Source organism: Crocodylus porosus, unplaced genomic scaffold (genome assembly GCF_001723895.1).
Source record: "Crocodylus porosus isolate Cpor-Errol unplaced genomic scaffold, CroPor_comp1, whole genome shotgun sequence".
In the NCBI taxonomy this organism is placed as follows: Eukaryota; Metazoa; Chordata; order Crocodylia; family Crocodylidae; genus Crocodylus; species Crocodylus porosus.
The window spans coordinates 16,191,636-16,218,145 of record NW_017728907.1 but is presented as its reverse complement, the minus strand read 5'-3'; the positions used below and the strand labels follow the sequence as shown (position 1 = coordinate 16,218,145).

Below are 26,510 nucleotides of genomic sequence, written 5' to 3'. Positions count from 1 at the left end.
TGCCTTACTGCAGTGCTTTCAGATAATACTAATACTAATAATGTAGTTATTAAGGCGCCCCGCCCCCCCGTCCTGTGGGGTGAGGGGATGCGTCGCAAACCGCCCCTCCCCCTGCCGGCGCGGGACAACCCCGAGCTACCGTACCACGCCGCACGAACCCCACGCTCGCTGCACTGCGCCAATTGCTGCTGCTGATTTTTTTTTTTTTTTTCTTTCTTTTTTTTTTTTTTTTTTTTGTCCCTCGACGGCCCCCGTTAGCTATGGCCACCACGTTATAGCAAAGCGGAAGCCTGTGACTCTAGGGGGAGAAGGGTAGTTTGCCCACAACCACCATGGCGGTGTTGTTAGCGGACGGTTTGCCTGGGGCGCATGCGTGGTGCGCTGCCTGATGGGAGGGCGATTCAAACACTGCGCGGCGGGCGGCGCGGGGGTGAGGCTTGTCCGTGTAATTGTTCTGGTCCAGCCTGCAGACGCCCGGATACGTGGCCGCGCGACATGGACGCGTCCGAGCCGGGGAAGGCGACAGCGGCGGAGCCTGGCGCCCACCTCGCCAGCACCACCACAACCACCACCACCCTTTCGCGGGGCCCGGCCGCGGGCCGCAGCCGCTTGCTCTTCGGGCACACGCCTCTGCGCAGAGCCGCCCCGCCCAGCCCCGCGCCGCAGGTGGGGCCCAGCCCGACTCCGGCCGCCTCGGGGTCCGGGGTTGTGGGGGGGTCGCCTCGCGCGCGCCAACAGCGTTGCCGGGTGCACGATAATTATCGTATTTGTACCGTCATTTCCACCCTTGTAGGATTTGTGGTCAGTAGTAGTAAAAGGGTTCAAAGTGTTCTGTCATTTTGGAGGCAGCACACTGATGCAACAGATGCAAAACCCAAGTCAGTCTGAGAGAAGCTTACCAGACTTGCAGGTTTGCTGTCAGCGCAACACTGCCTTACAAGGGAGTGCTCACCTCCAAGTAAAGCAGTGCTTCAGCTTCGACCTAATTCTCATGCTCTCACTGGCGAGTTATAGCGAGCAGTATAAAGTAAATAAGACTTATCTGCATACTTATTTTCATGCGTTTGCATCAATTTTGTGTACAGTAGTTTTTCAGCGAACATGATCATTTTGAGCTTCCAATATGAGAATTTCATATTTAAGATATGGCAACGCTGAGCGCTGGTGTTGGTCCCGCCTCGGGCACAGGCGCAGCTGTGGGGTTTGGACTCTAGCAATGGCTGTGGTTCCACGGGGCCTTACACTGCCTTTGGGGTGCAGCTGTGCTCAGTTTGTAGTGTGCGGCTATGGCTGCAGCTGAGCCGTGGGGCGGTGGTGGTACATAATGAACTGGACGGTAGCCCAGTCTTGTGCCCCAGATGGACCTTTTTTCTAGTCCAGGGCAGTAGACAACCTGCCTCAGAGCAGCCCTGTCACTAGCCCTAGCGCTCCCAACAGGTCTAGACTGGAGGCGCCCCTGGGAGTGCCAGTGTCTCAAGGAACAAGCAAAAACTACAGAAAAAGAACAGTGGTTGTTTTGTGGGGAGGACCTTGGAAAGCCCCCAGCTGATCAGCATGCCTCTATTGCTGTGGATGCCTATTTGCAGTCTCTGAGTATATCTTGTGAATCACGTTTGCACCTATGAGTGCACTAGTATTGAGTAGTACCGTGCAGCCCCCATGAAAAGATCTTAAAATTGCTCCTGTAATATTTACAATTATAATTGCTGCATATCTTGAGAGCTGTGCCACTTTCTGGCTGGTTAAGTACACATTGGAAAGGGTTGCTGACCTCTGCTTGGCTGCAAATCTTCAGTTTTCTCCAACACCCCCCCCCCCAATCTCAGGACATTCCTGGCCCCTCTACAATGAGGGTAAGCACAGGTGGGGGAGAACAGCATGGAGAGTGCTGTATAGAGAATAGGCAGCTTTGCAGAGTTTTGTGTCATCTGGTTTACCCCCAGATGTTTTCTAGTTGGATTGAATCTCTTTGCAGGCTGGATCTGCCCTAGGGTTGCAGATTGCTGAGCCCTGCACTACTTTCTTTCTTTCCCTTATTTACTAGGTTGTGGTATGTATGTGTCTGCACAACATTAACTTCTTTCTTATTTCTGAACAGTGTGCATGGTACCTCCTTCAACCTCAATTTGTATTCCTTCTCCAATCTTTCCTCTAAATCCTTTCTGCAGTACTTCTAACTTCTCTCCAGTATCTCAACCTCTTGCACTTGCCATTTATCCACTGCATAACACCTCCATAAACATGTGCATACATACTGAATACTATAGTGTTAACTGTACTAGCTAGGGTAGCCAAAGGCTGAAATGAGGCACTATCCAGAGTTGGTGTCCAGGTGACAAGTCAGTTCTCCCTTGCTTAAGCACCTTGCCCTTTCCTGGTAGCTTATCTTTGCTGTTTCTGATCTAAGTTGCTGTTTCTGAGGTTCCTAATTTTTGTCTTGGCCTTTGGTTAGTAGTTCTGGCATGTGACTAAAGTTAAAGCTCTCTCCTCAAGCCCATTTGACTGCCCAGAGGAATCTGTTCCCCTTTATAACTGCTGCGAGTGAGTGGGAAGCCCCCAATACACCATTCTTCCTTATGTCTACTACTTACAGCACCATGAGCATTGACAGCCATTCCATGGTTTTTGTAGTTTCCTTTGAATGCCACATCAGTGAGAGACATTCTTTGTTTGTATCTCTTGTTAATGGATTACACAAGGGAGATGCTGACCTAATTTCTTAGTTTTGGTGCTATTCAGGAGCTAGCCAATGTTGGCTTAACTGCATACAGAAGTTTTGACAATAGAAACTGCACCCTACTTTCCTGCAGACTGAGAAAACTGAATGCTGTTCTTTTGTTTCCAGGAAAATGCCGATCCTCAGAAGATAGCCTTCCTTCTGCGCAAGCAGTGGGCCTTGTACAGTGTGACACCTCTCTACAAATTTTCCTATGCAAATATGAAGCAGTATTCTAGGCATCTGAGTGCCTTTGTTGCTGCTGAAAAGCAGAAAGGACTTGCTGTGGAAGTGGGAATTGATCTTGGTATCAAAGTGATTTTCTCAACTCTTCTAGGACTAAAAGGTACTGATCGGGACCAGGCTGCAATTCTTGTTCAGGTAAGGACCAAGCTATAACTACTGTTGGCAATGATGCACCTTGATTCTTTTGAATTGTCTTAATATACACATCTGCCACCATACACATTTTTATGTAACCTGGATTAAAATACTTCTTCATCCTTGGGGATTTTCATAGACAATGGACCATTCAACCATTAACATGAGCAGAGACCTTTATTAGGTGCTGTGCAGATCCAGGACTCCATACTTTGGGTTCTGTTATTCCATCTGCCATCAGTTTAGTGTAGTCTTGCACAGATCACTTACTACTACTTGCACAGACCTACTGCTACACTTAAAGCCTGTGTGTTTCTAAACTGCTTTGTCCATCTATGAAAGATGCTATTGAAATACACATTTCCATATAGAAATCACTATAGAAAAACTAATTCCCAATACAAATTCTATGTTCAAGCAGCATTAATGTAGACTTGAAGGTTGCTTCTGTTCCCATAGAAGTAAATGGCAAGATTTCCACTGATATTTGTTTCTTCCAGTTAACCCTTTAGATCTATAATAGCAACAACAGTTTCTGTGCTTTCCAGGTAACACAGCTTGTTTCATTATGTGTACTAACAGCATAGAACTGGTCTTGGAGCAAACTCTTTAAAATGAACACTTGAACCCATAAAGGGTTTTTTTCTTTTGTGAAATTTGGGCCAGTAGTGTGTGCAGGCAGTAGTCCTTTTGAATTTTTTTTTTTTTTTTGTTGGTGCACTGTTTCTTGTCCTTTAACATATCTTAAAACCTGTTTCACTGTTGCCAAAGTCTTCTCAGATACTAGTTTAGAGCTTGTTGCATGGGTTTAGAATAATATGCAGACATGACAAAAGTCCCTGCACTTGTGTAATGTACTAGACTCTGTTGTAGTTAATCCATAGATTCACAGATGCTAGGTTCAGAAGGGGCCTTAGCGGATAGTCTGACAGCTAGTTGTATAAACCCATGTTAATTACACCTATGTTAATGTGTCATGACCTGGTTTTTAATTTGAATGTTCTCCTGTCTAGATTGCATCAAAAACCCAGACGACATCTGGAAAGGAAGAAGAAAAGGTGGTGTGGTCAGGCTGGTTCTGCTGTGTGTTTGGGGATGATCTTTTGGAGAATGTTCCAGAGGATTTTACCTGCTTACCCCTGTTTCTTGCAAATGGGGCAGAGACTTATACAGCCATTATTGGAACCTGGTTTCAGAAGACTTTTGACTGTTGTTTCAGTCGTTTAACCATCAGCCCACTTAATCTTGCTTGGATGGCTGCAATGTGGACTGGATACAAAGTGGACAGTCATGCAGTTGCAACAGAACTTATTTTCTCTGTGCCCTGTATTCCTCAGGGTTTGGACATCTCCTATGCCATACACCCAGAGGATGCACAAGCCCTTTGGGGGACAGTCCAGAACACCCAGGGAGAGGTCACTCAAGAAGAGGTGGACTTATTTATGGACTGTCTTTACTCTCACTTCCACAGACACTTTAAGATCCACTTGTCAGCTACAAGACTAGTGAAAGTCTCTACATCTATAGCCTCAGTGCACAGTGATGGCAACCTAAAGGTATTGTATTGCATTCTGGTTACAGGGTATTGGATGGCACACCATCATGACTGACTGGCATAAGTCAATTAAAATAGTCTCACCTGGCCAGACAGACGGATGTTCTGTTGGGAGGTCAATTGGTTTTCTCATGCATAACTTTTTAGGAGGAAAATATCTGGTTTTAAAGATATTAGCACTTACCAGATTTAAGTGTTCCATGGAGTTGCATAGGAGAGTTACCAGTTCTGTTTTAATTCAAGATCCAGTGTAAAGTACTTTCAAAGTACTTTTAGTGGACTGAAGTAGTCTAACAGCCCTAGTCAAGGACCAGGACTCTGTGCCCAGGTGCTTTACAGACACAGAACATAGACAGACCTTGTCTGTGTCTCAGCTTTTAGCCAAAATTTGAATTTAAGAGCCAAACTTATACAAACCTTATGCAAAACCTGAGGCCAGTTAATGTTTCAGCTGCCTTTTCTGAAAATGCTAGATGACTTCTTTACATAAATTAATTTGAATATCAGTCTCACTGCCCTAAATTTAATGGAAACCATTGGAACAGGTAATCTGGGTTCTAAGTTGTAATAAAAAGGTACTGAAACTAATGCATTTACCTGAATCTAGGCCTACCTTTGAATTTAAAAATGACCCTCCAATAACTGGTTCTAAACACAGAAAATTTATAAACGTGTTAGTTTTCTATGCATAGAATCTGGTTATTGGAGCAGTGGGGGGAGATGGTTGGAGGAGTTGTGGCCTGACCCCTGCTGCCTATACAAGCTAGCACTTGCCCTGACCCTGCAGTGCCTGCCCCTTTGCTGCCTGCCCATCCCTCCTGTCACTGCTTACCCTGTGACTCTAGCTTTGGCAAAGCTCTGGCCCAGCTTAAGCCCAAGGCACAGAGCATGTAGTTGCTTTGGCCTCAGCCTGACTATGTAGCAACTGTTGCTGTGGTGGCAGCTCCAGCTGGGTGCCAGAGCTAATGCCACCACCACTGTTGCTACCCAGTTAGGCTGAGGCTGAAGCTGAAGCAACCCTGTGCTCTGTGCCCTGGACACAGAAGCATAGGGTAAGTAGCAGAGCAGAGCTCAGGGGAGAGGGGAAATTGCTGCTTAAATGATTTCAAATAGCTCTTGTAATGAGTTGAAGTTCTGAAGGAAAGTATCCATCTTGGTGTTGCTCTTGAGCAACAACTTTTTTTTGATGCGACAGTTCTGAGCCACTGAAAATCACCTGTTGTTTGCTTGGTCTATTTTTTTAATAATTGGTTACAAGAGTTCTTTTTTTAGTGGGTAGGAAAATGCCCAGGGGACTTAAAATGTAAGCTTTTTGGGGCAGGCACTAGCACAACCTGGTTATGAAAGGTAGGTACTACAAGTATCAAACCCAAGTCATGGGTGTAGGTTGTAGCTGGGTTGGTCTAAGGACACAGGTAGACAAGGTTCTTTGGGTAAATTTGATATTCTTATTAGACCAACGCAAATGGTTGGAGAAATTCTTCTTAGCAAGCTTTCGGGTTTAAATACACTTCATCAGGCAGAGGAAGCATTGCAGTTGGTGTATGTGTGCTCTTTCTGGATGGAATGAATAGTAAAGAAGCCAGAGGGTGGGCTGGTCTGCATGCAAGACAGACAGGCAGTCAGTGAAGATGTAAATTGAGGAGTCAGTGGGTGAGAGACAGGCTGGGGTAGGGGAGGAAAGGGAATGAATGTAGCTGGTAATTGGGGGAGAAGAACCTGGCGACTCGGATGTCAGGCAGGTTATACATGTCATAAATCCAGTGTCTATATTTAGTCCATGATTTTTTGTATCCAGGAGGTTGATAAAGTGAAGTTCATAGGCTTGTCTGTGAAAAGGGTTTTGTAAATTCCCTTAGAGTAAACCTGGGTCAGGTATGCATGGTATAAGAAAGGGATTATAACAGACATTGATAGCATGGTGAGTTGCCAGAATAGCATCTGGGAACAGAAGTGCCTAGTTTTCAGAGGAAAGGTGGGCCAGAGAGCATCATAAGTTGCTGAGATTGCATTGAGTGTTCAGAAAGATCCACCAGGGGAAGATCTGGAAAACTGGGCCTCCTTGGTAGCCAACAGCAGTGTTTAAGAACCTGCTTGTTGTCAATGTGGATCTACTTTCTGCTTAGTCTAATACTAGTTAGATGTGTAGAACAAGTTCTGGCAACTGCATCAGCAATCCCAAATGTTGAAGCATTCCTTGTGATAGCGTGGTGACTTGTTTGTTTTTGTTTTCCTACCCAGATTCTACAAAGCAAATACCTAATTGGAGTGTTGATGCTTCTAACAGAATTGGCAATCTTACAAATACAATGAAACCTTGTAATGTAGCTACTTTTTAGCCATCTGCACGGATTCTTCCCTGAGACACCTACTGATGAAAACTGACTTCTTGTAGATTTTTTTTTTTTTTTAAACTTTCCTCCCATAATCAATTTATTGCCCAAAGTGGAAATTTTAACGTGGTCATGCATTTTGAACTCTATAACTCCTGGACTGACATCTTTAACTGGCACCATTCAAAGTCTGCAGGAAAACACTTTGCTGTAATAAGATCATTGTAAAAAAAGTAGTATTTTAAAGTCATAGTATTTTGTAATGACCTCACTAAGTATCTTCTTGTATCATTCAGAACCTCCAGACCCGTGTCAAAGATGTAGGATGATGCTTTCATACCCTTTTAGAGACATGGACAGACATACATACCCTGGTGTCACTTACTATAGTTTTGTACGTTCATGTAAGATGCATGGAACTTGCTGTACCTTGTTGCTGGGGGAAGAAATTGCAAACTGCTACCCAAGAATGGATATGAACAGATGTCACCTAAACTAGTCCCCCTATTTTCAGGGTTAAGTTGTTACCAGAATAACTATGATACCTACCCTGGTTTTGAGGTTTACAGCATGAGATAGCTGCTGCTTTTTTAAGCTATAAACATGGTGGTAGTCTATGCTAGTTTAAATTACAATAAAAAGCTGTTACTTTTTTATGACACTGGTAAAAGTAGCAACTGGATTTAGGCTTCTAATCTCTTCTCACATTGATTAATTTTTATCTTCAATTTCTAGGCTGCTGCTTTTTTGGTTAGATTAACCTTAATTACTATTTGTGGAGGGCTGTATAAGTCAATAAAATGTGAATTTCCTCCATAATAGTTATACATAGAAAGAAAAAAAACTTTGGAGAACAACACGTGGATATTAAGACTTGTACTTGCCTGGTGCTTATTATCAGAAAAGCTGCAAAACCTGGATCCATCCCTTCACTTAAGAACAGATATGTTACAGCACATAGGAAAATATGCCAACTTTCATTGTGGCTTTACTTTACTGTTGAATTTAAGAAAAAATTTAGGCAAAGTCTTGTTTTCTGAATCTGTCAGCCACTCTAGACAGGTACTCACAGGGCTTTGGAGACCCCAATCCTGCACATCCTGGGAATTTCCACGAAGCATAAGGCCCCTCAAATAGTGGGAAGGACTGCCAGGCTTTTCCTACTTAGACACACCCAAGATTATCAGGGCTATGTCTCTATGCAGGAAATCTGAGATACACCTCAGGTTCCCTGGGGCACATCTCTGTAAGCAGAAAAACCTGGGGTTCCCTGCTTAGAAGTGAGCCCTGGGAAATCTCAGAGGTATATCTTTAAGTGGGGAGAGCCAGGGTTTCCCACTTACAGAGATGTGCCTCTCCTGTGGTATACTCTGTAAGCAGGGAAGTCATCCATTATTCCACAGAACTGGGCCCCTGCCTAATGCAGGACAACAGGCAATGCATTTTGCCCAGTGAAGCAGATCAGCTTCATTTGGTGACTGCTGTTTATACCCTAACCCCTCCCTCCTATTTTGTGACAAGAGCACTGGAAGATCAGTACAGTATACTTATGTATATAATAGATTCAATACTTCCAGACCCATTCTGCTTTCAGAAATGGTATTTTGGCCACAAACACTAGACTAATATGCAACTTGGTGTCTGTGTTGAAAGCTAATCATAGGATACTAGACTAGAGTAAATACTTGGTTCTCTTCTCTTTCAAAAGCCTGTCTGCAAATCAGGATCAGGTTCTTCACAGATAACAGTACTTAAATCAACTGAATTGCATTACAGCTGACTTTGGTCTGTTATATTACAAAATACTCTCTTCCTGCAGAAAAATAGTCTCATTTTGAATCACTCGCTTTTAGTTGAACCAGTGTATGGGTACTTGATGGAAAAGCAGCAGTTATGTCAGTTTTACTCAGCTTTTAGTCTACTGTCTTCACTGGACCAGTGTTAAGTGCTTTACAAAGATATCAGCCATCCCATGCACGTAACCGTAAAATACTACACTCCATTTGGAAGAGGTATAGTTCTTCCCGATTCCAGTTCAGATCAGGTTATGACCTCCAGCTTCACTGTAGAAAATGTAACACAAAACTCAGTATTCTGATTTTACCAGAGAGAAATAGGATCTGTTCCTGTGTCTCAAATTCAGTGGGAGTGGAATCAAACCATAACAACGAAACAAAAGTTCCTGCTGCTTTAGGCAGGACCAAGCACTGAACCGCATGAAAGAATTTTATTAAGGTAACACTATTTATACAAGTTAATCATGCTAGAAAAAAGCATAAATGATGCATGTAAACAATTGTTTACAGAATACTTGTTTTTCCTTGTAAAGGTGCAAATGGTCTTCGTATGTAAACACAAGAATGCCAACCTTTAGAGGAAAAAGGAGCCTTGTTTTTGTCTTTTTCTTTTTTTAAAAAAAGTTTTAAGCCATTTAACTGGAGTGTTATTTTTTTCTATATTCAAGCACATTAAAATGCTGAGTTGCATGAGTGAAATTTAAGAACTGAGATGTTTGCGCTGCCTTTGGAATCTCAAAGACAATGTCCCTTTTACCCTTTTAGATCTAATTAGTAGGTAATCCTTTAAGGCTCTGTTACATGGCAGAATGCCTCAGCTGGTTCTCCACTAACTAAAACCATACCCCATTACTCACACCATGACCACCTCCTTAAAAAATTTAGTACATAGGCCTCATATCTTTTCCAGCTCCAACGCCAGGTAAGGGAAGTGCATTAAAAACCTTTGCTGAGGAGAGGTACTATTTGATCTCATCTTAGTGTTCCACAGTAAGAAGTATAAAGAACTGGAAGAGAGACAGGTAAACAAATAGCATTTTGAACACAACAGTTTGCAGCAAGAACTACTGCAAGTCTGCAACTGTAGCAAATGTCAGGGGATTCCAACTGTACCTTTCTGGACCCCATTTACCAGCTTTAGACCAGAGCCTGATTCTAATAGTGTGGTAAAATGTTTTGGAAGCTAGCAATAATTAGTGTTCATTAAATTCATATACAGGGGAGATGCCAGACACTTTTAATCTTTATGCCCTTAAGAAAAAAAAAGGTGCTTTTTGAATCTAGCTTCTCCCCTCCCCCATTTTTGCTGCCCTTATGGGCTTCAATAATTCAGCAGAGAGATGGGAATTCCAGTCCTGTTTCTTAGCTCCACAAAGACTAAAAAAAAAGATGCTCAAGGGCACCAATCTTCCCAGTTCTTGTGCTTTAGTGGGTGTGACTTGGAATTGCAGTATCTAGAAGTATCAGAGGATGCAGCTTTGACCCAACCATCAGCCTCAAATCACATACATAAAAGAAGAAGGGGAATCTTTTTTTTGTTGCGAGTGAGACAAAATGCATGAATACATACGAACTGAAAAAATAAATACTCTGCACACAGAAAAGCTTCTGTGCAAAGGTGGCACCTTGCAGATCAAGTACTTTTTTGAAGCTCTCCATAAATAAGGCAAAAGCAAGATTTTCGGTCTCACTTTCTTTCTCCACCCACTACACAGAGGCCATTTCCACTGTTCAACAAAGCAGGGTTTCTTCCTTTTTGCCAGACTTCCAGCACAGCTTGTAGTTCCAGATCACTGCTTATGGTAGAATAACTTTGAAAGTTTGTATTATTCAAAAATGTAGAGACTATTTAGAAAAAAATATGAACATAAGCAACACTTGTGTTCGGGTCAGGTGGTTCCCTGGAGTCTGACAATGTGATCTCCCACTGGGTGCACTCTCACAAGAAGTCATTTAATAATTCTACAGAAAAAGAGGCACCAGCAAGGAATTCAGTTGAATCTATATTTTCCTAGAGCTCTAGAGAGCTGCAGCGTCAGCCAGTCTCTTCAGTTCATTTAGGAATCGGGACCAAAGTATTTCCCTCCTATTAGATGCTTACCATATATGGGATTCGCAATGTGTCATTTTGATAACGCCTACGCCACCTCCCAGCCGACGGTAGTTCATTCCACCATACAGCCTGCAAAGGAAAGACTGCTGGTCATACAGCTTTGCTTAATGCACTTTTTGGTAAAAAGTATAACAACCTCTATGGGCAGCCGTATAAAGTCAGCATAACTGCTGTTCTCTGTTTAATACAATTCTGGAAAAGAAGCCAACTGATGAATAAGGCAGGGGTCCCCTTACTTTCCTCTAAAGTCAGTCTTAACTGCTCATACATTTGCTCCCTTCACACTGAAACAGATTCTTGATTTCAGGTTTTTAACTACAGAAAATTGCACTCAAATCTCACCTGTCTTCCCTGTGTAGTTTTGAGAGGAAGGCTGTGACTGTGTTGCATTTTGTCCCTGGCTGTTCTGGGTAACCTTGGCACAAGGGTGGAATTCTTACTTGGCGCACAGCTAATTTCAAACATGTTTGCTTTCTCTTACACTCTGTGGGTCAGACCAAGACATAATGCAACTCAAATGCCTTTGGTTCCTATAAGCTACAATACTGAAATGATGCCCACAGTTCACATGGAAATCAGATCTTTGTGAGCTCTTGTTCCTTATTTCATCTGCATGTTGTTCCTTTTTGTACTGATTCCCATGTAGTCTGCTGGTAGAAATAAGAGAGGAGTTCTTTGACTCCCAAAAATGCCACACATTAATCCCAGACTAACTATTTAGGATTTTGCAGTACTGCTTTCTAGATAAGAAGCTTCATGGAGCAAAGAGTCCAGTACCCACTGAGAAGGAGACTGGACTTGTCCCTCACATTTAATGACTTCATTGTTGGTAACACACAAGTCAGAATTGACAACAACTCTGCCCATATTCCAAAAAATCACTGGCTTGGTTTTTGCCTTCCATGGGTGCTAAGGTAACCTATCCAGTGTGAGTGGCTGTGACCAGCTAAAAGACGAAGCACAATACTAATAATTTCCGTACAAGGCTGGCTTTCCTTCCTGTATGGAAGGCTTTGTCACACAAGATTAATAAACCAGGAGAAGATACCCCTTTGCACAAGGAAACTCAAGGTGAAAGTGTTAATAGACTGGTGCTGCTAAGCTTGCATGAACAAGGACAAATTTCTTCCATTTCTCTTCACCTCAGAGGTTACTAAAGCAGGTGATATTTTAGAGAATATAAAATGGGACTTCAAACCTCTAGGCTAATTCAGTGTTGAAATAAATATACAAGAAGTTGCTGCAGTGCAATTATGGCCAGAAGAGTATCATAAAATAAGCATTAAGCATAGAGGCTATTTTTCCTATCAGTGATTTCATATCAAGTGTGTTCAGTTTAAGTCAATATGAAATTTGTTTGAACACCTAGTCCTGCAAAATTAAACAGCAGAACATCTTGGATTCAAACAGCTCTGTTTCACACAATACCCCAACCCCTTTGGGCAAGATTCAGGAATCAGATCATAGCACTCTGAAGCCTAGAGAGCCACAAATGAACAGATGGATTCTGTTCTGTATCTTAAAGCTACCACAACTGAGGACAAATTTATTTTTGTTGAGAAATTAAGCAGACATGGCTCAAAATATCCACACGGATCACATATCTTCCAATGTGGCCCATTTTTGTAAGTTAAAGCAGAGTACTTGGAATTAGATCTCGTACTAAACTTGCCACCTGTTCATCATGGAACTTTCAAGGTTACTCACCCCTCCCCCTTCTCCTTCCCCCTCCAGCCAGCCTCTGTTGCTTTAGCTGTATAATGGGAGAGTTATACTTCTCTACTGCTAAGGAGAGTTTAATTCATTAAATGTTTGCAAAGATCTTTGGGATCCTCAGATGGAAGGTACAATGGTAGGATTCTTTCCCTGACAGTCAAAACTGAGATGACATCAGGGACTTCAAGAGCAGCCACTGCCATTTTAAAAAAGAACAGCTATAGGCCCCCTCAAGGAGCTATTTTTGGCATGGCTGTTATTCCTTTGATCAGAGGTGTTGAGGGATAATAGGCAAGAAGTATTCTAGAACAAAATGGCACTAAAACCCATTCAAATATGGATTATGTTGATGGAAGTAAGACCTACCTGTTCTTTTGCAAATGGCTCTACAGAAAGACATCACCACTACAGTGATACAGTCTTGCTAGGGTGCACAGTGAGCAGTAAGCATTCCAGTTCTACAGGAACTTTTCAGTCCTGAACAATAACCCAAAAGCACGTGGTGCACAAGGATGGAAGAGAAACAGTTTCTCCATCTCTCGGTCCTTGCGAGAGAAAGCAATCCTCTCACAGGAAGGGGAGTGGGCTTGTTATGGTACATACTGGATACAACTAGTTTCTCCACATGCTGGTTCCCCCATCAAACAAGAGTCAGCCAAACAAGTTACAAGGGTTAATACTGGCTACCTCCAACCAGGCTGTCACACCACATCATGTCTCTCCTCTGCTGGGAAGACTCTGGCCATAGGCCTACTTCAAGCAGATGTGCTTAAGTTTGCAGTTTGAATACTTCACAAACTTAAAGGTTACCTCCATGTGTTAGCATCAGGATCAAACACTTCAATGGTCTTCAAGTATGTTGTGCCATCAAAACCTCCCACTGCCATTAGTTGTCCATTCACTACTGCAAGGCCAACCTAAAGAACAACCACCAGAGACGTTACTCATTCAGCTTGAATGTTTCACTGTGGGACTTGAAGGCGCATGTCACAAGTGAAACACTTTATTCAAGGGACATTCAGTCACTCAGCAGGGTTAAGGTTAAGAGGTCAATCCACAGTATATGCTTACTTGGGGTCAACAGCAGTAGAGAACAAATAATTATATCTTAGTATTTCTTTTGAAATACAGATTCATGAGAGCTAATAAAAAGTTGTGCTAAACTGCAACATATTACAGATTCCCACAGAACCATGTGGTTGAGGCCTGGGGGACAGAAAGGAACATAAAAGGAAAAGGAAAAAAAATGAACACAGCTTTCCACTGTGTCAAAGACGACAAAAATCAGCTACTGCTTTGTGGATTGATGGGGTGTTGTGCTCTCATTCTGAGCACACTGGTTTGACAAGTGACTTCATTGTTCCCACTCCCAAGACTGATGTGGCTCAGCAGATAGCACAAATACTACACTCGAATTCACACTGGAGACTAGGGGCAGGTAAGTGCAAAATAGGCAAGTCCCTCATCAGTGTCCTGCCAACCAAACTGAGCTGTACTGAATAATCCTAGAGAGAACAGAAAGCTTCTCCTACCCCAGACTGAAGAAAGAGTGGCCCTTGACTTGTTCCAACTTTAAACAGTTTTGTTAGACATGCCATCATCAAAACCAGAATTTTTATCAAAGGTTTTGGAAGTCCAGGGTAGAATTTCTGGTAAAAAACAGGTGGGAAAAAATAGAGGGGTATTCCTTCCTGAGCAGCCAATAGTCCAAGGATAAGACATTTGCTTGGAATGTGGAAAAGCCAGATGCAAGTCCCTGATCCAAGTGATTCAGATCAAGGAGGGCAATGCCCCGGACCACCAAGCTCTCTGCTTTCCAGAGAACATTTTTTGTAACCTGGAAAATTTCTGCATGGTAGGAACACCATTTCTTGACTGAAGAGCAAAGAGAAAGCAAGTGTAAAAGGGAAAAAGCAAGAAAAACATCTGAAAAGGTTTTCATTTGGGCCTTGGAGAAGTAAGGGAGAACTCATTCTGTCTTAGACATACCTCTACTTTTCAAATTTTGTGCTAAGCATGCAAAAGGAGCTCATGATTATAAGAACTAAGCCAGCAATTTAGGGGCAAACAATTGAGTAGACAGCATCAAATGCTGTGCTGTGTGCTTGAAAGGAGACAAAGAAATAGATCATCAACCCCTGCCTCAGAGTTTTCAACCTAAATATCAAAGTTATGTTCAGTGCTTTGCCACACATGCTTTAACACAGAATTCATCTGCCTTTTATTATATAGTAGTTATATTTCACAGCTACCAAAACATACTAATGTCCTGGTCATATGTTGGCAGCAAGCAAGAGAATTAAAAATTGTAAGAACACACTGATAACTCCTTGGACTTGCAAGTTACCAGAGACAGACAGCATCTTATGTGAGAGTTTGAAGAACCCTGGTACCACACATCATCCCACATTCTTAACTAGCAGCTTATACCTTACCAAAAAACTGGCTGCCCAGCTTGCCCAAGTTCTCCCTCTTCCATGAGGAAGTTCCCAATAAGCAGTTATAATTCATTGCTAATGGGTCTAGATGAGACTTACTGTGCAGTAGCTAGTTATTACAGCACAGTAACTCATTACTAGTGCACTGCTGCACAGTAAGCATCACCAGGCAACTGTGCCAGGATACTACTGGTTATGCAAGTACTAAACGACTGCAGTAAACAACTGCACAGTAGGCATCTTGTGTAGATGCGCCCAGGGTCTTCAAAATGCATGACAAAACTGAACTTGTGTACACAAGGATGTATTGTTTCCTCTAATGACTTCCATTCTGGGGGGCAGAGAAGTTTACGGCTGCTTACTGCAATTGAAAAGTCCAGAACTCTCCCGCTTCAGATTTAAGTAATCATGACTCGGCGGTAGTAGTCAACACTTAGAGGGAAAAAAGGCAATCTAGGAACAGTTGGATTTTCACTGTCTAGCTGTGCTGAAACATTGTTATTCACTCACCACTTGTGGCATAAGAGGATTATGACTTTGTTCTCTCTTCTGGATAACAAGCTTTGCCTTTTAAAAATATTTCCCTCTCAGAAGGTGGGGAACTACGTAGGATTAGGTGCCAGAAAGCAAAAGCAACAAGAGAAGAGCAGAACCCTTATAATCCTCACTGTGCTCCAAGTAGCTAAGTACAACATAGGCAAGTGTATCAACCAGCACTCACTCCACTCCGACGTGAAGTCATAGCCACCACAGGAGACCACTGATTGGTTCTGGGATTGTATCTCTCAGCACTACTGAGCTCTGTGGTGTCATCTCGACCTCCCACAGCATAGATCATGTCCTGGTACACTGCACAGCCCAGGTGCTTCCTCCTGGTTCCCATAGGCGATATTGTGTGCCAGCGATTCTCCTGGGGATTGTAGCGTTCCACTGTGGAGAAAAGTAATTTTACAAATCTTTGGACACTAGTGTCTCATTTCCTTCTGTTACTACCTTTGGGCTTGTATCCATACTATTGGTGAGACTAAATACATAGATAGCTCTTCACTCCCAACATTAGAAGCACATGCTGTGTCAGCTTGTCGCCATCCACTCTACTGCCTTCCTTCTACAGAAGACTTGCTATTCTTTCTCCTGTCCCCCAATCCCAATTTAGCAGAGGCAGGAAATACAACTGCTCAGTCATTTAATACACCTTACCCAGAGAATGACCTTCAACTACAACTGGCCATGTTGTGACAGATGGATCTCTAGTACCCCATTTTTAAAGCCAATAAAGTCCTACTGCAGAAGCAATGCAGTGACTCTTTGCAGGCAAGTGCTAGAAAATGCACAAAGTAACAGCCTTAGGATAAATTGCCCACTGCCACTTCTTAGTAAGATGTAAGGAAATATACAACCAGTCACAAATACATTCTTACATATAGCAAAACCATATTCAGAGGACGACACTCAGTGAACAGATCAGAAATATTCACCAGCTGTCTGGGAAAGGCTTAGGGGTAAATAAACAAGATCGCTGCAGAAAGCAGCTACAGTGAAGTGCAGACATACCTGTGTTGAGAGGGGATGTCCCATCAGAGCCTCCCACTGCATAAAGAAAGCCCCCTAACACAGCTACTGCCACTCCCAGGCGCCTGGTACTCATGGAAGCTACGCGAGTCCATTTATTTTCTTTTGGATCATACCTGCCATAGAAACCACACACAAAGATCAGTTCAATTTTCAGCTACCCATGCGTAGCCCTTTTCTTGAACGAGTGGCCTCTGGTGAGTAGAGGATTCTGTGGGACTAGAGTACGATAGTTCAACACGAAGGCAGAGTATTCCTAACATGTCTTTCTTCCGATACTTGAAAGTGCTTTGGTCCATTCATGCCACAGCAGCATGTCAGGTGAACCAAAGAATACCCATGTTATGTAAGAAACCTACTCAGCATTTGTCTTTTCAAACTTGTCTGTATCACCAGCACCCTGATAGAAGGAGACCCACTCCTTCCCCCGCCTCAAACACCCCTCATTTTTAATACCTTTCCACAATGTTGAGACAAGAGACACCATCCTGGCCGCCCACAGCATACAGATAGCCCCCAAGAACTGCCACACCAACGCTGGTCCTGCAAGTGCTGGTGGGGGCCACATCACTGCTCCACTGATTTGTCTTCGGATCATATCTAGAAAAATGTATCAAGCAGGGTAGACCTCAATTGGTGAACTATAGAAAATCTCGGCCCCCCCGGGGTATGGGATTAGTGGGGTAACAACCTGCTCCTATTGAAGCAGGAGTAGAACTATTTATAAACATGTCAAATAAGTTCTTAATTGCTATGCACTGTGCTGGGCCCATCTTAAAGTAATTCTTAAAAAGTTACAGTTCCACTAAAAGTGAGTTCTACTGTATCTTATTTAAATCACCTATAATTTGAAAAACCCACTGCAAACAACATGGCTCTTATGAGAATTTGAAATGTTCATTAATTCTCTATTCAGCAACCCCAGGACAAAATGTCTAGATGCTTTCTAGTAAACACATGCTAATAACCTCATACTCATGAGCAACACTAACACAACAAGCTGGTAGATAGGTATGCATAAAGAATGTTACAGAAGACAGTTGTGTTCTCTATCAGTTACAGCCAGACCCACCTTTTATATTTCATTTTCTTAAACCCATATATATGAAGGGCTATGACTCCCGCTAGCTCAGAACAGAAGCCAAACTTCAGGATTATCATGAAGGTAGAAACATATATATGAAATACGGTACATCTGAAATCTAAGCAAGAAGTACGTGGATGGAAACACTCAAAAGGGTGAGCAACAATTGTCATATTTCCTGCCTTTGTATTGCTTAATAAATAAAGTAGACATACAATTTCATGTTCAACATTTCCGCAACAGAGCCAGATAGTACCATGGATACATTTTTCAGATGTAATGCCAGGTTTTAAGTCTTTTACTGGCTTAACAGGGGCCTACCTTTCTACACTGTTAAGGTAAGAAGAACCATCATGGCCTCCCACAGCGTACAGAAGGTCATCCAGAACGCTGACTCCAACTCCACAACGTCTTTTGCTCATGGAAGCCACCATCCGCCACTCATTGGTTTGAGGATCATAGCGCTCCACACTGGAAATTGCATCCCCACTGCACCAACCCCCCACTGTGGGAATCAATGCAACATATACAGTGTCAAGATAATGTAAATACACCCACCATGTATATGTATCCAATAAATAATCCAGCTACATCATCTACCCACAAACACTTCTGATAAGACTTTCTGGTCAGAAAGCTGGAACTCTTTACTCTGAGGCCTGTCACTAGAACATAGGGTGTGATTTTGCAAAAAGGCCCATGTGAATTTAGGAAGGCAGTCCCACCAGAAGTCAAGTGTTTAGGCATTCATAGCAAAGAAAAAGACCAAGTAAGAAAGTACAGGTTAATTTAGACTGTAGAATGGGTAACACACCACATTGCTTCTGAAGGTGTGGAAGATGAGGTAAGCAGATGACCTTGATATGAAACGTACAGAGATTTCAAGGCCACAGTACATACCTGCAAAGAGCACTTCTCCACAGCGGATGGGTTTGCGTGGCCGAGTTCTTGGTCCCTGCATTAGTGGCCTCTCTTGGGGCAACAGTAGGTAGTTTTTGGCCTCATCCACAAGGTCCCTGCATGAAATGTTTTTTTGAATGCCTGTGCAACAGTGGCATTTCTAAGAAAACATACTATTCACATGCCACCACTCAGAGCTACCAGCTCCAATCACATATTGCGCACTTACGGTCAAAAGAAAATAAGAAAATTCATGACTATGTACAGCCTACCCGATCTATTACTTCAACAACTAAGGTCCTGATCAAAACCCCATAGTAGGTAATATTAGATTGATGTTTCCCTTCAACTGTTAAAATATTAAAATATTTATGTAAAACCTGACAAAACCTGGAGCTCAAGCATTATTAAAGTTGATACCGATCACATGTTTGCACACACCCACAGAAGCATGACCAACAGATTGATATGGTATCCACCTGATAAATATTTTATTATACAACTCTGGCCAACTTGCATCCGCTGCCCACGGTCTGTCACCCTGAAACAACTAACATTCCAAAGCTCTGAGCAATAGTGAAACAGCCTTTTTTTTTTAAAAATTATTTGCTGCAAAAAAGTTTTCTCCTCCCTACATGGAATATTTCCAACACCGAAGTACTATCCAGGAAGGGAACAACTTAATCATACATCAAAACCAGATTTTCTGTTTTCAAAAACATCACAGTTTTACAGTCTAATGTCACGCAACTAAGAAAGCCTAGAAAATAAGAGCTTTATACCAGTGAAGGAAGTCACAGTTCCCCCGCAAAATTAGCACCAACCTCAAATTCCAACAGGGATCATTAAGGTCATGGCATTTTTAAAGAAGGAAAAATTATGTCAAGTAATTTTTACAGTGTGGCTTCCTTTGAGCATCATTCAGTTAGATTCTTGATAACTAAGGCACCTGGCTTGACATGCGAAGTCATATAAAAACACCCTGTCCTGTGAAGGATAATTTCATAGATTCATAGATTGTTAGGGGTTGGAAGGGATCTCACAAGATCATCAGGTCCAGCCCCCCTGCGTTAGGCAGGGAAGACAACTGGGGTCAGGTGACCCCAACAAGGTGATTGTCCAGTCTCTTCTTGAAGATTTCCAGGGCGGATGACTGCATCACCTGTGAAGGAAGTTTATTCCACAGTGTGGACACTCTTAACCGTGAAGAAATTCTTCCTAGTGTTAAGCCTGAAATGGTCTTCCAGGAATCTGTGGCCATTACTCCTGGTTTTCCTCAAGGGTGCCTTAGTGAACAGTTGTTCGCCAAACCCTTGATGTATTCCCCTGATGTAAGCTGCTACCAAGGTCCCTCTCAGCCTTCTCTTTTTTAGGCTGAAGAGACCCAAGCCGCTCAGCTTTTCCCCGTATGGCTTGCCTTGCAAGTCTCTGACCATACGGGTGGCTCTTCTCTGGACTCTCTCAAGCTTTTCCACATCCTTTTTTTGTCAGATGCTGACAAAGAACAAGGTTCTCAAAGCGTGTTCTTCCACCACTTGCTTTTTTTCTCATCTCCTCCAAACAATCCCAGAAGAGGAAACAGGTAAAGACTTCCCTAGTTTATCCACTGACAAATCACCATATTCTCGGACAGTGAACACAGAAAGCACTTATGTACAATGAAAGTCATACAACAAGTTCCTCAGTGTTGCTTTCCCCAGGGAGATTTACCTGCATTCTTCATCACTTTTAATGAGTGGATCTGAGCCAACCGTACCCACGAGGAACTTGGGACTGAGCAGGGGCAGACGGACATGTTGCAGCACCTATGACACAAAACAGAATACCTCTGTTGGTGGCCCACTTTTCTTGATAAAGACAAGCAGTCAAAAGGAGAATAGCATTAGCTACATTGTTTCAAAATGCTTTGTGAGCCAACAAAGAGTTAAAAATTCCAAGGGCAAACTGGTAACATGAACTGATTTCTTTATGAACAGCATCTCTGCAACTGTTATAAGCCAATGTAGGCATCCAACAGGACATCCATTTTTTTTTTTTTTTTAAAGTTGATCCATAGGGCTCTTAAATGAATAAAGTCACCATCCTGATTGTAAATCCTTGGAAAATTGCAAACATCAACACAGTTATAAAGCATTAGTCAGGCTGTAAGTTTTATTACCTAATTCTACTCTCCAAGTACATATGGCATTGCAAGTGAATCATATCAAACATAGGGGCCCGGCCACAACCAGCTCACAGTTTAAAGGCACAAATAGACATAATAATACAATCCTGGCAGACATATGGTCTTGCCAAGGGGATGAAGCTGAAAAAAGATAAAACTAGAGCAGACTGGCGGAAAACAATTCATTCTCATGAGAACTTTAGGACATTTTTTCTAAATGGAATTATGACAAAACATCCTTTTCCAGACTGAAAAGGACAGGATAGTCAGTATTTTGCAACTGCTCGTATAGAGGGCACCCCAGAATTATCAGAATTAAAACTTTCAGTTGAAAATTTTGTCAAAATCAAAACATCTGTAAAATGTTTCAGTTCCAACAAAAGGGTATATTTCATCCACAATGTTCCAAATGGCCCTAGTATAAAATTCTCAGATATGAAGTCTACTGCCAGAGATTAATGCAACAGTTCCTATAGGGGCAGGTTACTCCTTCATTCCATTTTGGGGCTTCTTGCACAATCCTTTGAAGCCACTGTTGGAGACACCACTGACTAGATGGACTAATGATATAATTCAGGATAGCAATGCTTATCTGTAAGCATTAAGTGGTCTCTTATTGAAATATCTAGATACGGGTTTTATGGTCCAGCTGGTTGGAAAACAAGTGTTTTACCACACCTGGAAGTTCTGCAGGGAATTATTTCCACTATTACATTGACAAAAATCCATTGTCTCCTACTACATATAAAGAAGCCACACATTCAAGTGTACTCAAAGTTACCTGGGGAAGCTGAGGTCGCCTCTCCTGAATACTGTATTTCACCCAGGCCATCACAGCATTGAACACCTGCTCCTCACTGCGAACATTCAACTCATCACTGGATATGATGTCTATGAGCTGATTGGCTGGTAGCAGCATGAACTCCTCACTCTCCATCACCTGTCCAAAGGGATAGTAATAAGGAAAGAGGTAAGGACAGTGTTTCAGAGCACCAAAACTACAGATGGCCTCTACACTTCACTGCAAAGGTATAAAGAGAAGCGTTTCCCCCTAGTTTAGGATCCGATGATCTGATCCAGCAAGCTGCTGACCCCTTTCATTGACTCCAGTGAGGGTGAAAGATATTCTGCAACCTTCAGAATTGGGCCCCACCAGCACAGCTCAGGCAACCCTCAAATGGTGATGCAAATAAAAGGGAATGTAAAAATTCTGTGGATGCCTTTAAGGAGTTAATCCACAGAATGCGCTGATCAGATTTCAAAATTTCGGGAAAAGCAGAGCCCTTGTTTAAAGCCAGCCTCTTCATTTGCGATGTGTAATATACAAGATAAAAAGAAACATTTTCTGCAGCTGGTAAATATTTTGGAGGAAAGCAGTACCAGAATAAAGATGTTTTATTTGTAATAAATTCAAAATAGGACCCAAAGTAGCAGTCTCAGAAATAATTTACCAATGACATTGTAGAAAATAAGGAAAAGTCTTCCTGACTCTGATTTGTAGCAGAAGGGAAAGTGTCTCAGGACAGGGAGATGGGCTCATTTGATCCTACCTCTGCTTCACTCCCTCTAAATATAAAACATGGTGTGCCTGAGTGCAAATGTACTCAGGGGGGAATTGGAGCCTCCTAAAACCCCAGGGACTGATTAGTCCTGAAATATAAGCCACTGACAATCTGCAAACATGTTAATTTCTTCTGTACCCAAGATAGCAAGTAAACTTCTCAGAAGGTTTCAGCCACCACTAGAGAATCTATGCTTAGATCAAGTGAAAGCAATGCATGCTGCAGATGGGAGATTTCTGGAGATGGGTATGCACCCTTAGGCATACAGATATCAGGATGGGAAGAGTACAAGATGGTAATAAAAACAGGAACTGTAGCGATGACAAGCCACATACCTTTCCTAGAACCCTACTATGACAGCTGAGAAGCTCAGCCACAGAAAGCAAATGATATTAGGCTCCCCAGTTAGAAATACATCTGCAAGAGCTCTGCATCCTGGCTTCAGGATGGTTAACATAAATAAATTCTTCCTGTGATTTCCATACAGGGATCAGGGACATGGACTTTTTAATTACTTGAAGAACGAATTTTAGAAGACTGCTTGAATATTAGAAGAGATCCAAGATGCTGGTAATAGTAACTATTGCTAAAAGGAAACCAAAAGGCAGCAGATCTGGTTTTTAGGATGTGCAGAGTTTTCAATGACCAAATGAGGGGCTGAGATTAAGTTACCTGTGAACTGCTGCAGCCTCAGAGTCCATTTAGAGACAACGGGTTAGAAACTCAGATGATCATAAGTCAGCAAGTGTGTACAGTATGCCTCTCACACTAAAGATGGTAGATTGTGCCTAAAACTGGCTCCAATTATTGCAAATACAGCATAAGTCTCCAGAAAGCTTTAAGGAAGCAATATCCTAAAAGTCCTCAATTTATTTCATAATTGGTGGTAGAATCCAGGAATAGTGTTAGTGCTTCTGCAAACCAAGCTGCTACTTAAGTGTAACCTTGTAAGTTAGCAAATTAAACAACTAGTTATTTAAAAGAATGTAAATACCACTTTTATCCCAATTATCCAGGAGGACTGGTAATTGCCTGACTGAAATGAATATGCCATTTGACTGCTTGCAGCCCTATGCAGGACCTTGTATGGAACACAACAGCTTCTCAGCAGTAATTGAAATCAGGAGAATTTACTTTACGGTGTTAACTGTGACTTTTATATTTATATACTGGACACTAAATAAGTGTTTGAATACAGAGTATATGGCAACAGCTTTGGCTACTGCTACCACGCATGAGTTGTCTGTCATGGCATCTATTTCCTCATTGCACAGATGTCAAGCTCAGAAAAAAGTATTACAGAAGAAAACCTTCACAGAGTGGAGTAACAGATCTATTTTATGTTGTGTGTATGTAAGATTCACTAGGGGAATTAAGCAGGCGATTAAACTGAGGAAAATGGAAAATCCCAAGAGATGTTTCACCAAGAAGTTAATGATGTGGTACAGCAACATACATAAAGATTAACAGAACTACAAGTTATTACTGTCGAAGACATGAAGCAATCAGAAGGTGTTCAAAATGCCCGGTGTGGCCTGCAGTTAACGCTTTACACTACCATCCCGGCGATTCCCATCTTCTGTTTCATTCTGCCAGGTTAGTGCAGCCACATACATCTGGTTTCTGATAAGGAAGAGATGCTTCATATCACTTCTCAGCCCCCACTTTGGGTGAGTAAGAAGCCAGGCTACTGGATTTCACAAGGGATTCTAGTTTATTCTTCTGCTACAAATATGATAGCTGAAAGGATGAGGGTTACAATTAAATGGGGCCTTAATGTTCTTTTGTAGGAAAAAAAGTGGTGGAGGGGGAAGAGAGAGACCACTAAGAATAAAGAGAAGGAGAACTTTAAAGGCCATGACAGGATTATGGAAATAAGGGCATTAAAAATATCGACCTTCTTCCAAGTTTGTTTCTTTAATAAAAATCATTCCTATAAACACCGCTGTGATCTAGGCATCCATTTTCCACAGGCCATGTTTTAGTTTAGTTTAGTAATTTATAAGTATTTGAAAATGGGAGCTGTTTTGAGTCCAAAGCTTCTGCCTGGCATGTGATCAGATGGGAAATGATGACAGAGAGCTGGCTGTTGCAACAGTAAGAGAAAAAAGGTCCCCACTGAAAGGAGCTCAGAACAGCCCCAGATTTCAGCTGCATGTACTGCTGCTTTAAATGTTCAATACAAAATTACAAGCATCTAAATAAAACTTTTTTAGAGTGCAGTATGTCCCACTTGTGTAAAAATGAAAACAAAACAGCTCTACCCATTAAAACCACCGAGCATAGAAAATAAATAATCAGCTGTTTACCATTTCACTTCCCACCCTGCTGTCCCTGAAAAAGCAGCATAAGAAATGAAATGCAGAATAGGCATAGAGTGAAACCATGTGTAGAATGGCTAGCGAGAAGGCAGGGCTTGACAAATTCACTTGCCTTTGGCAAATCCTCAAGTTCTACACAATTTAGGCTCTCATGTGAAAAAGGAAAGTTGGTTTTCCAGTCCTTGCAGCTGGGAAAAGTCTGCCAGATGTATTTTACTTGTAGATTGATGCAGTCTGTATTCTGTTAAAGCTGTGAAATATTGTTTTCCATGCATCTGGCAGTCAAACCCAAGTGCATCTGCTCCTGTTCATAATTTTACTAATTCAGTGGTTCTCAACATTTCTGGACCCAAGACACCCCTGACTGGACTTGAGGCAGTGCTTTAACTTTTGCAAACTGAATGGCACCCAATTATAGCACCTCCTAACTCAGGGGCTTGACAGTAAAGGTGAGGGGTCCTCCAGGCAGAGACAAGCCTGAGTCTGGCTTATCTGCTTAGCCCATCCACTTATCTCCTCACATTGATGGCAAGGGAGACAGCACTGTATGGACACAGCAGGGGTCCCCGACAACCCATTTTGACCAGTTTGTCCCTGGCATCAGGAGTGCCCTGTGGCAATGCAGGAACTTTCTGATGTACAGACACATGGAGCTCAAAGAAACAGACTGCATTAAAATGTTTCTGAGCAAACATCAGTCCTACTACCAGAAAGTGGTGGAAGAGGACACAGAAGATGCAGCCAACTCCACCTGGAAAAGGGACACTTTGCACAGGCCATTCAAAGACCCCCCCAGGAGGGGAAGAGGACAGGGAGAACAAGAAGGATAACAATGAAATTGGACCCGGAGACGGCAAGGAAGACAGGAACAGGATCAGCGGAAGTGACAGCGACATCAACAGTGACAAGGACAGTGAGTGAACTGAGAATGTAAACCCCAAATTAGGGCTTGGACTAAGACACTGCAGTTGGGTTCGGGAAGGGCAGCAGGTGGGTGTGCAGAGGCCTTTATTGTAACGGGTGCATTGTTTCTTAATGTGGTTTAAAGTGTTTGATGGAAAGTTTTATGTTAGATGATATATATAGATATCTATCTATATGTCTATATATTCTCAACCAGAGTGCAAGGACATCCTGAGGTATCACCACATCCTTTGAAAGTGCCAGAAGTTGTGGGGAGAGGGAGATCTATCTGCACTAACTGGTAGCAGACTGACATTAAGACGACTCCAGTCAGTTTCCACAAGGGCTACCCTGAAAAACTGTAGTATGTGGGCTACTACTGATCAAGTCGATTACCTGCTGCAACAACTGGAAAACTTATAAGCAACATTGGAGGGACAAACATTAGTTACTCACAGCAGAAAGGGACCCAAGAACTGGTAGCAAGTAAACAGGGAGAGTTAATGTGATTTCTGCAACTTATCTGCAGTCTCCTGACTGCAGAGAGACAGACATGCAAGATTTGGAAGAGAAGATCTGGAAGAAAAAGAAAGACCTTTCTCCCAACATCTGAGGTGAACTGGTCGTAATGTTCAGGGGATACTTCCTAGCCAGAAGCTGAGATATATAGCATGTTCCTGACAAACAGGGCTAAGAAAAAGTACCCTGGTGGAAAACCCAGGTCCCTTTCTAGCAAGCTGGGAGCTGTGGTTGGAAAAATAGCTGACTTCTCATCAGAAATAGGGACCCATTGTTGGGACTCCACATTCTTGTATTGGTCCTTTTTTAAGGTGGCATCTGGCAAGGTTTTCAAGCCTGGTAGGAAGAGGTGTGAAAGCAAAAATAATGACTTGGGTTTAGAAATGCTATATCTGGAAATACATGTTTGAATTGCTTTCAGACAACTGTCACTGAAT

General features: G+C 42.4%; 2 protein-coding genes across 3 annotated transcripts in view; one reads left to right on the top strand and one right to left on the bottom strand.

Annotated features, from left to right (window-relative positions):
* The first annotated feature begins 453 nt into the window (after window positions 1-453).
* Window positions 454-7,298, top strand: CENPL (centromere protein L). Of its 2 annotated transcripts, none has more exons than XM_019530858.1 (4): window positions 454-666; window positions 2,846-3,097; window positions 4,111-4,653; window positions 6,894-7,298. In XM_019530858.1, exons 1-4 carry the CDS (start codon window positions 496-498, stop codon window positions 6,963-6,965), a joined length of 1,038 nt encoding a protein of 345 aa, XP_019386403.1. In that variant the 5' UTR covers window positions 454-495; the 3' UTR covers window positions 6,966-7,298. The 2 variants fall into 2 exon arrangements, with proteins under 2 accessions (XP_019386403.1, XP_019386404.1); XM_019530859.1 differs by lacking the exon at window positions 454-666 and adding an exon at window positions 735-910.
* Window positions 7,299-10,088: 2,790 nt separating this feature from the next.
* The window catches only part of KLHL20 (kelch like family member 20), a 29,642-nt gene continuing 13,220 nt past the window's right edge, over window positions 10,089-26,510 (bottom strand). The window contains exons 4-12 of the mRNA XM_019530857.1: window positions 21,550-21,708; window positions 20,315-20,409; window positions 18,605-18,720; window positions 18,026-18,209; window positions 17,077-17,220; window positions 16,603-16,736; window positions 15,770-15,978; window positions 13,421-13,527; window positions 10,089-10,963 (exon numbers count right to left, since the gene is read on the bottom strand). Coding sequence (XP_019386402.1) covers window positions 10,879-10,963; window positions 13,421-13,527; window positions 15,770-15,978; window positions 16,603-16,736; window positions 17,077-17,220; window positions 18,026-18,209; window positions 18,605-18,720; window positions 20,315-20,409; window positions 21,550-21,708 — 1,233 coding nt within the window. The 3' untranslated portion in view covers window positions 10,089-10,878. The remainder of the gene's footprint in view (window positions 10,964-13,420; window positions 13,528-15,769; window positions 15,979-16,602; window positions 16,737-17,076; window positions 17,221-18,025; window positions 18,210-18,604; window positions 18,721-20,314; window positions 20,410-21,549; window positions 21,709-26,510) is intronic.

Excerpts from the sequence above, each read along its gene's own strand:
- CENPL (XM_019530858.1), top strand. The coding sequence starts at position 496 with ATGGACGCGTCCGAGCCGGGGAAGGCGACAGCGGCGGAGCCTGGCGCC. Across the intron at positions 667-2,845 it reads CGCCCAGCCCCGCGCCGCAG|GAAAATGCCGATCCTCAGAA; the intron begins GTGGGGCCCAGC and ends TTTTGTTTCCAG. Across the intron at positions 3,098-4,110 it reads AGGCTGCAATTCTTGTTCAG|ATTGCATCAAAAACCCAGAC; the intron begins GTAAGGACCAAG and ends TCTCCTGTCTAG.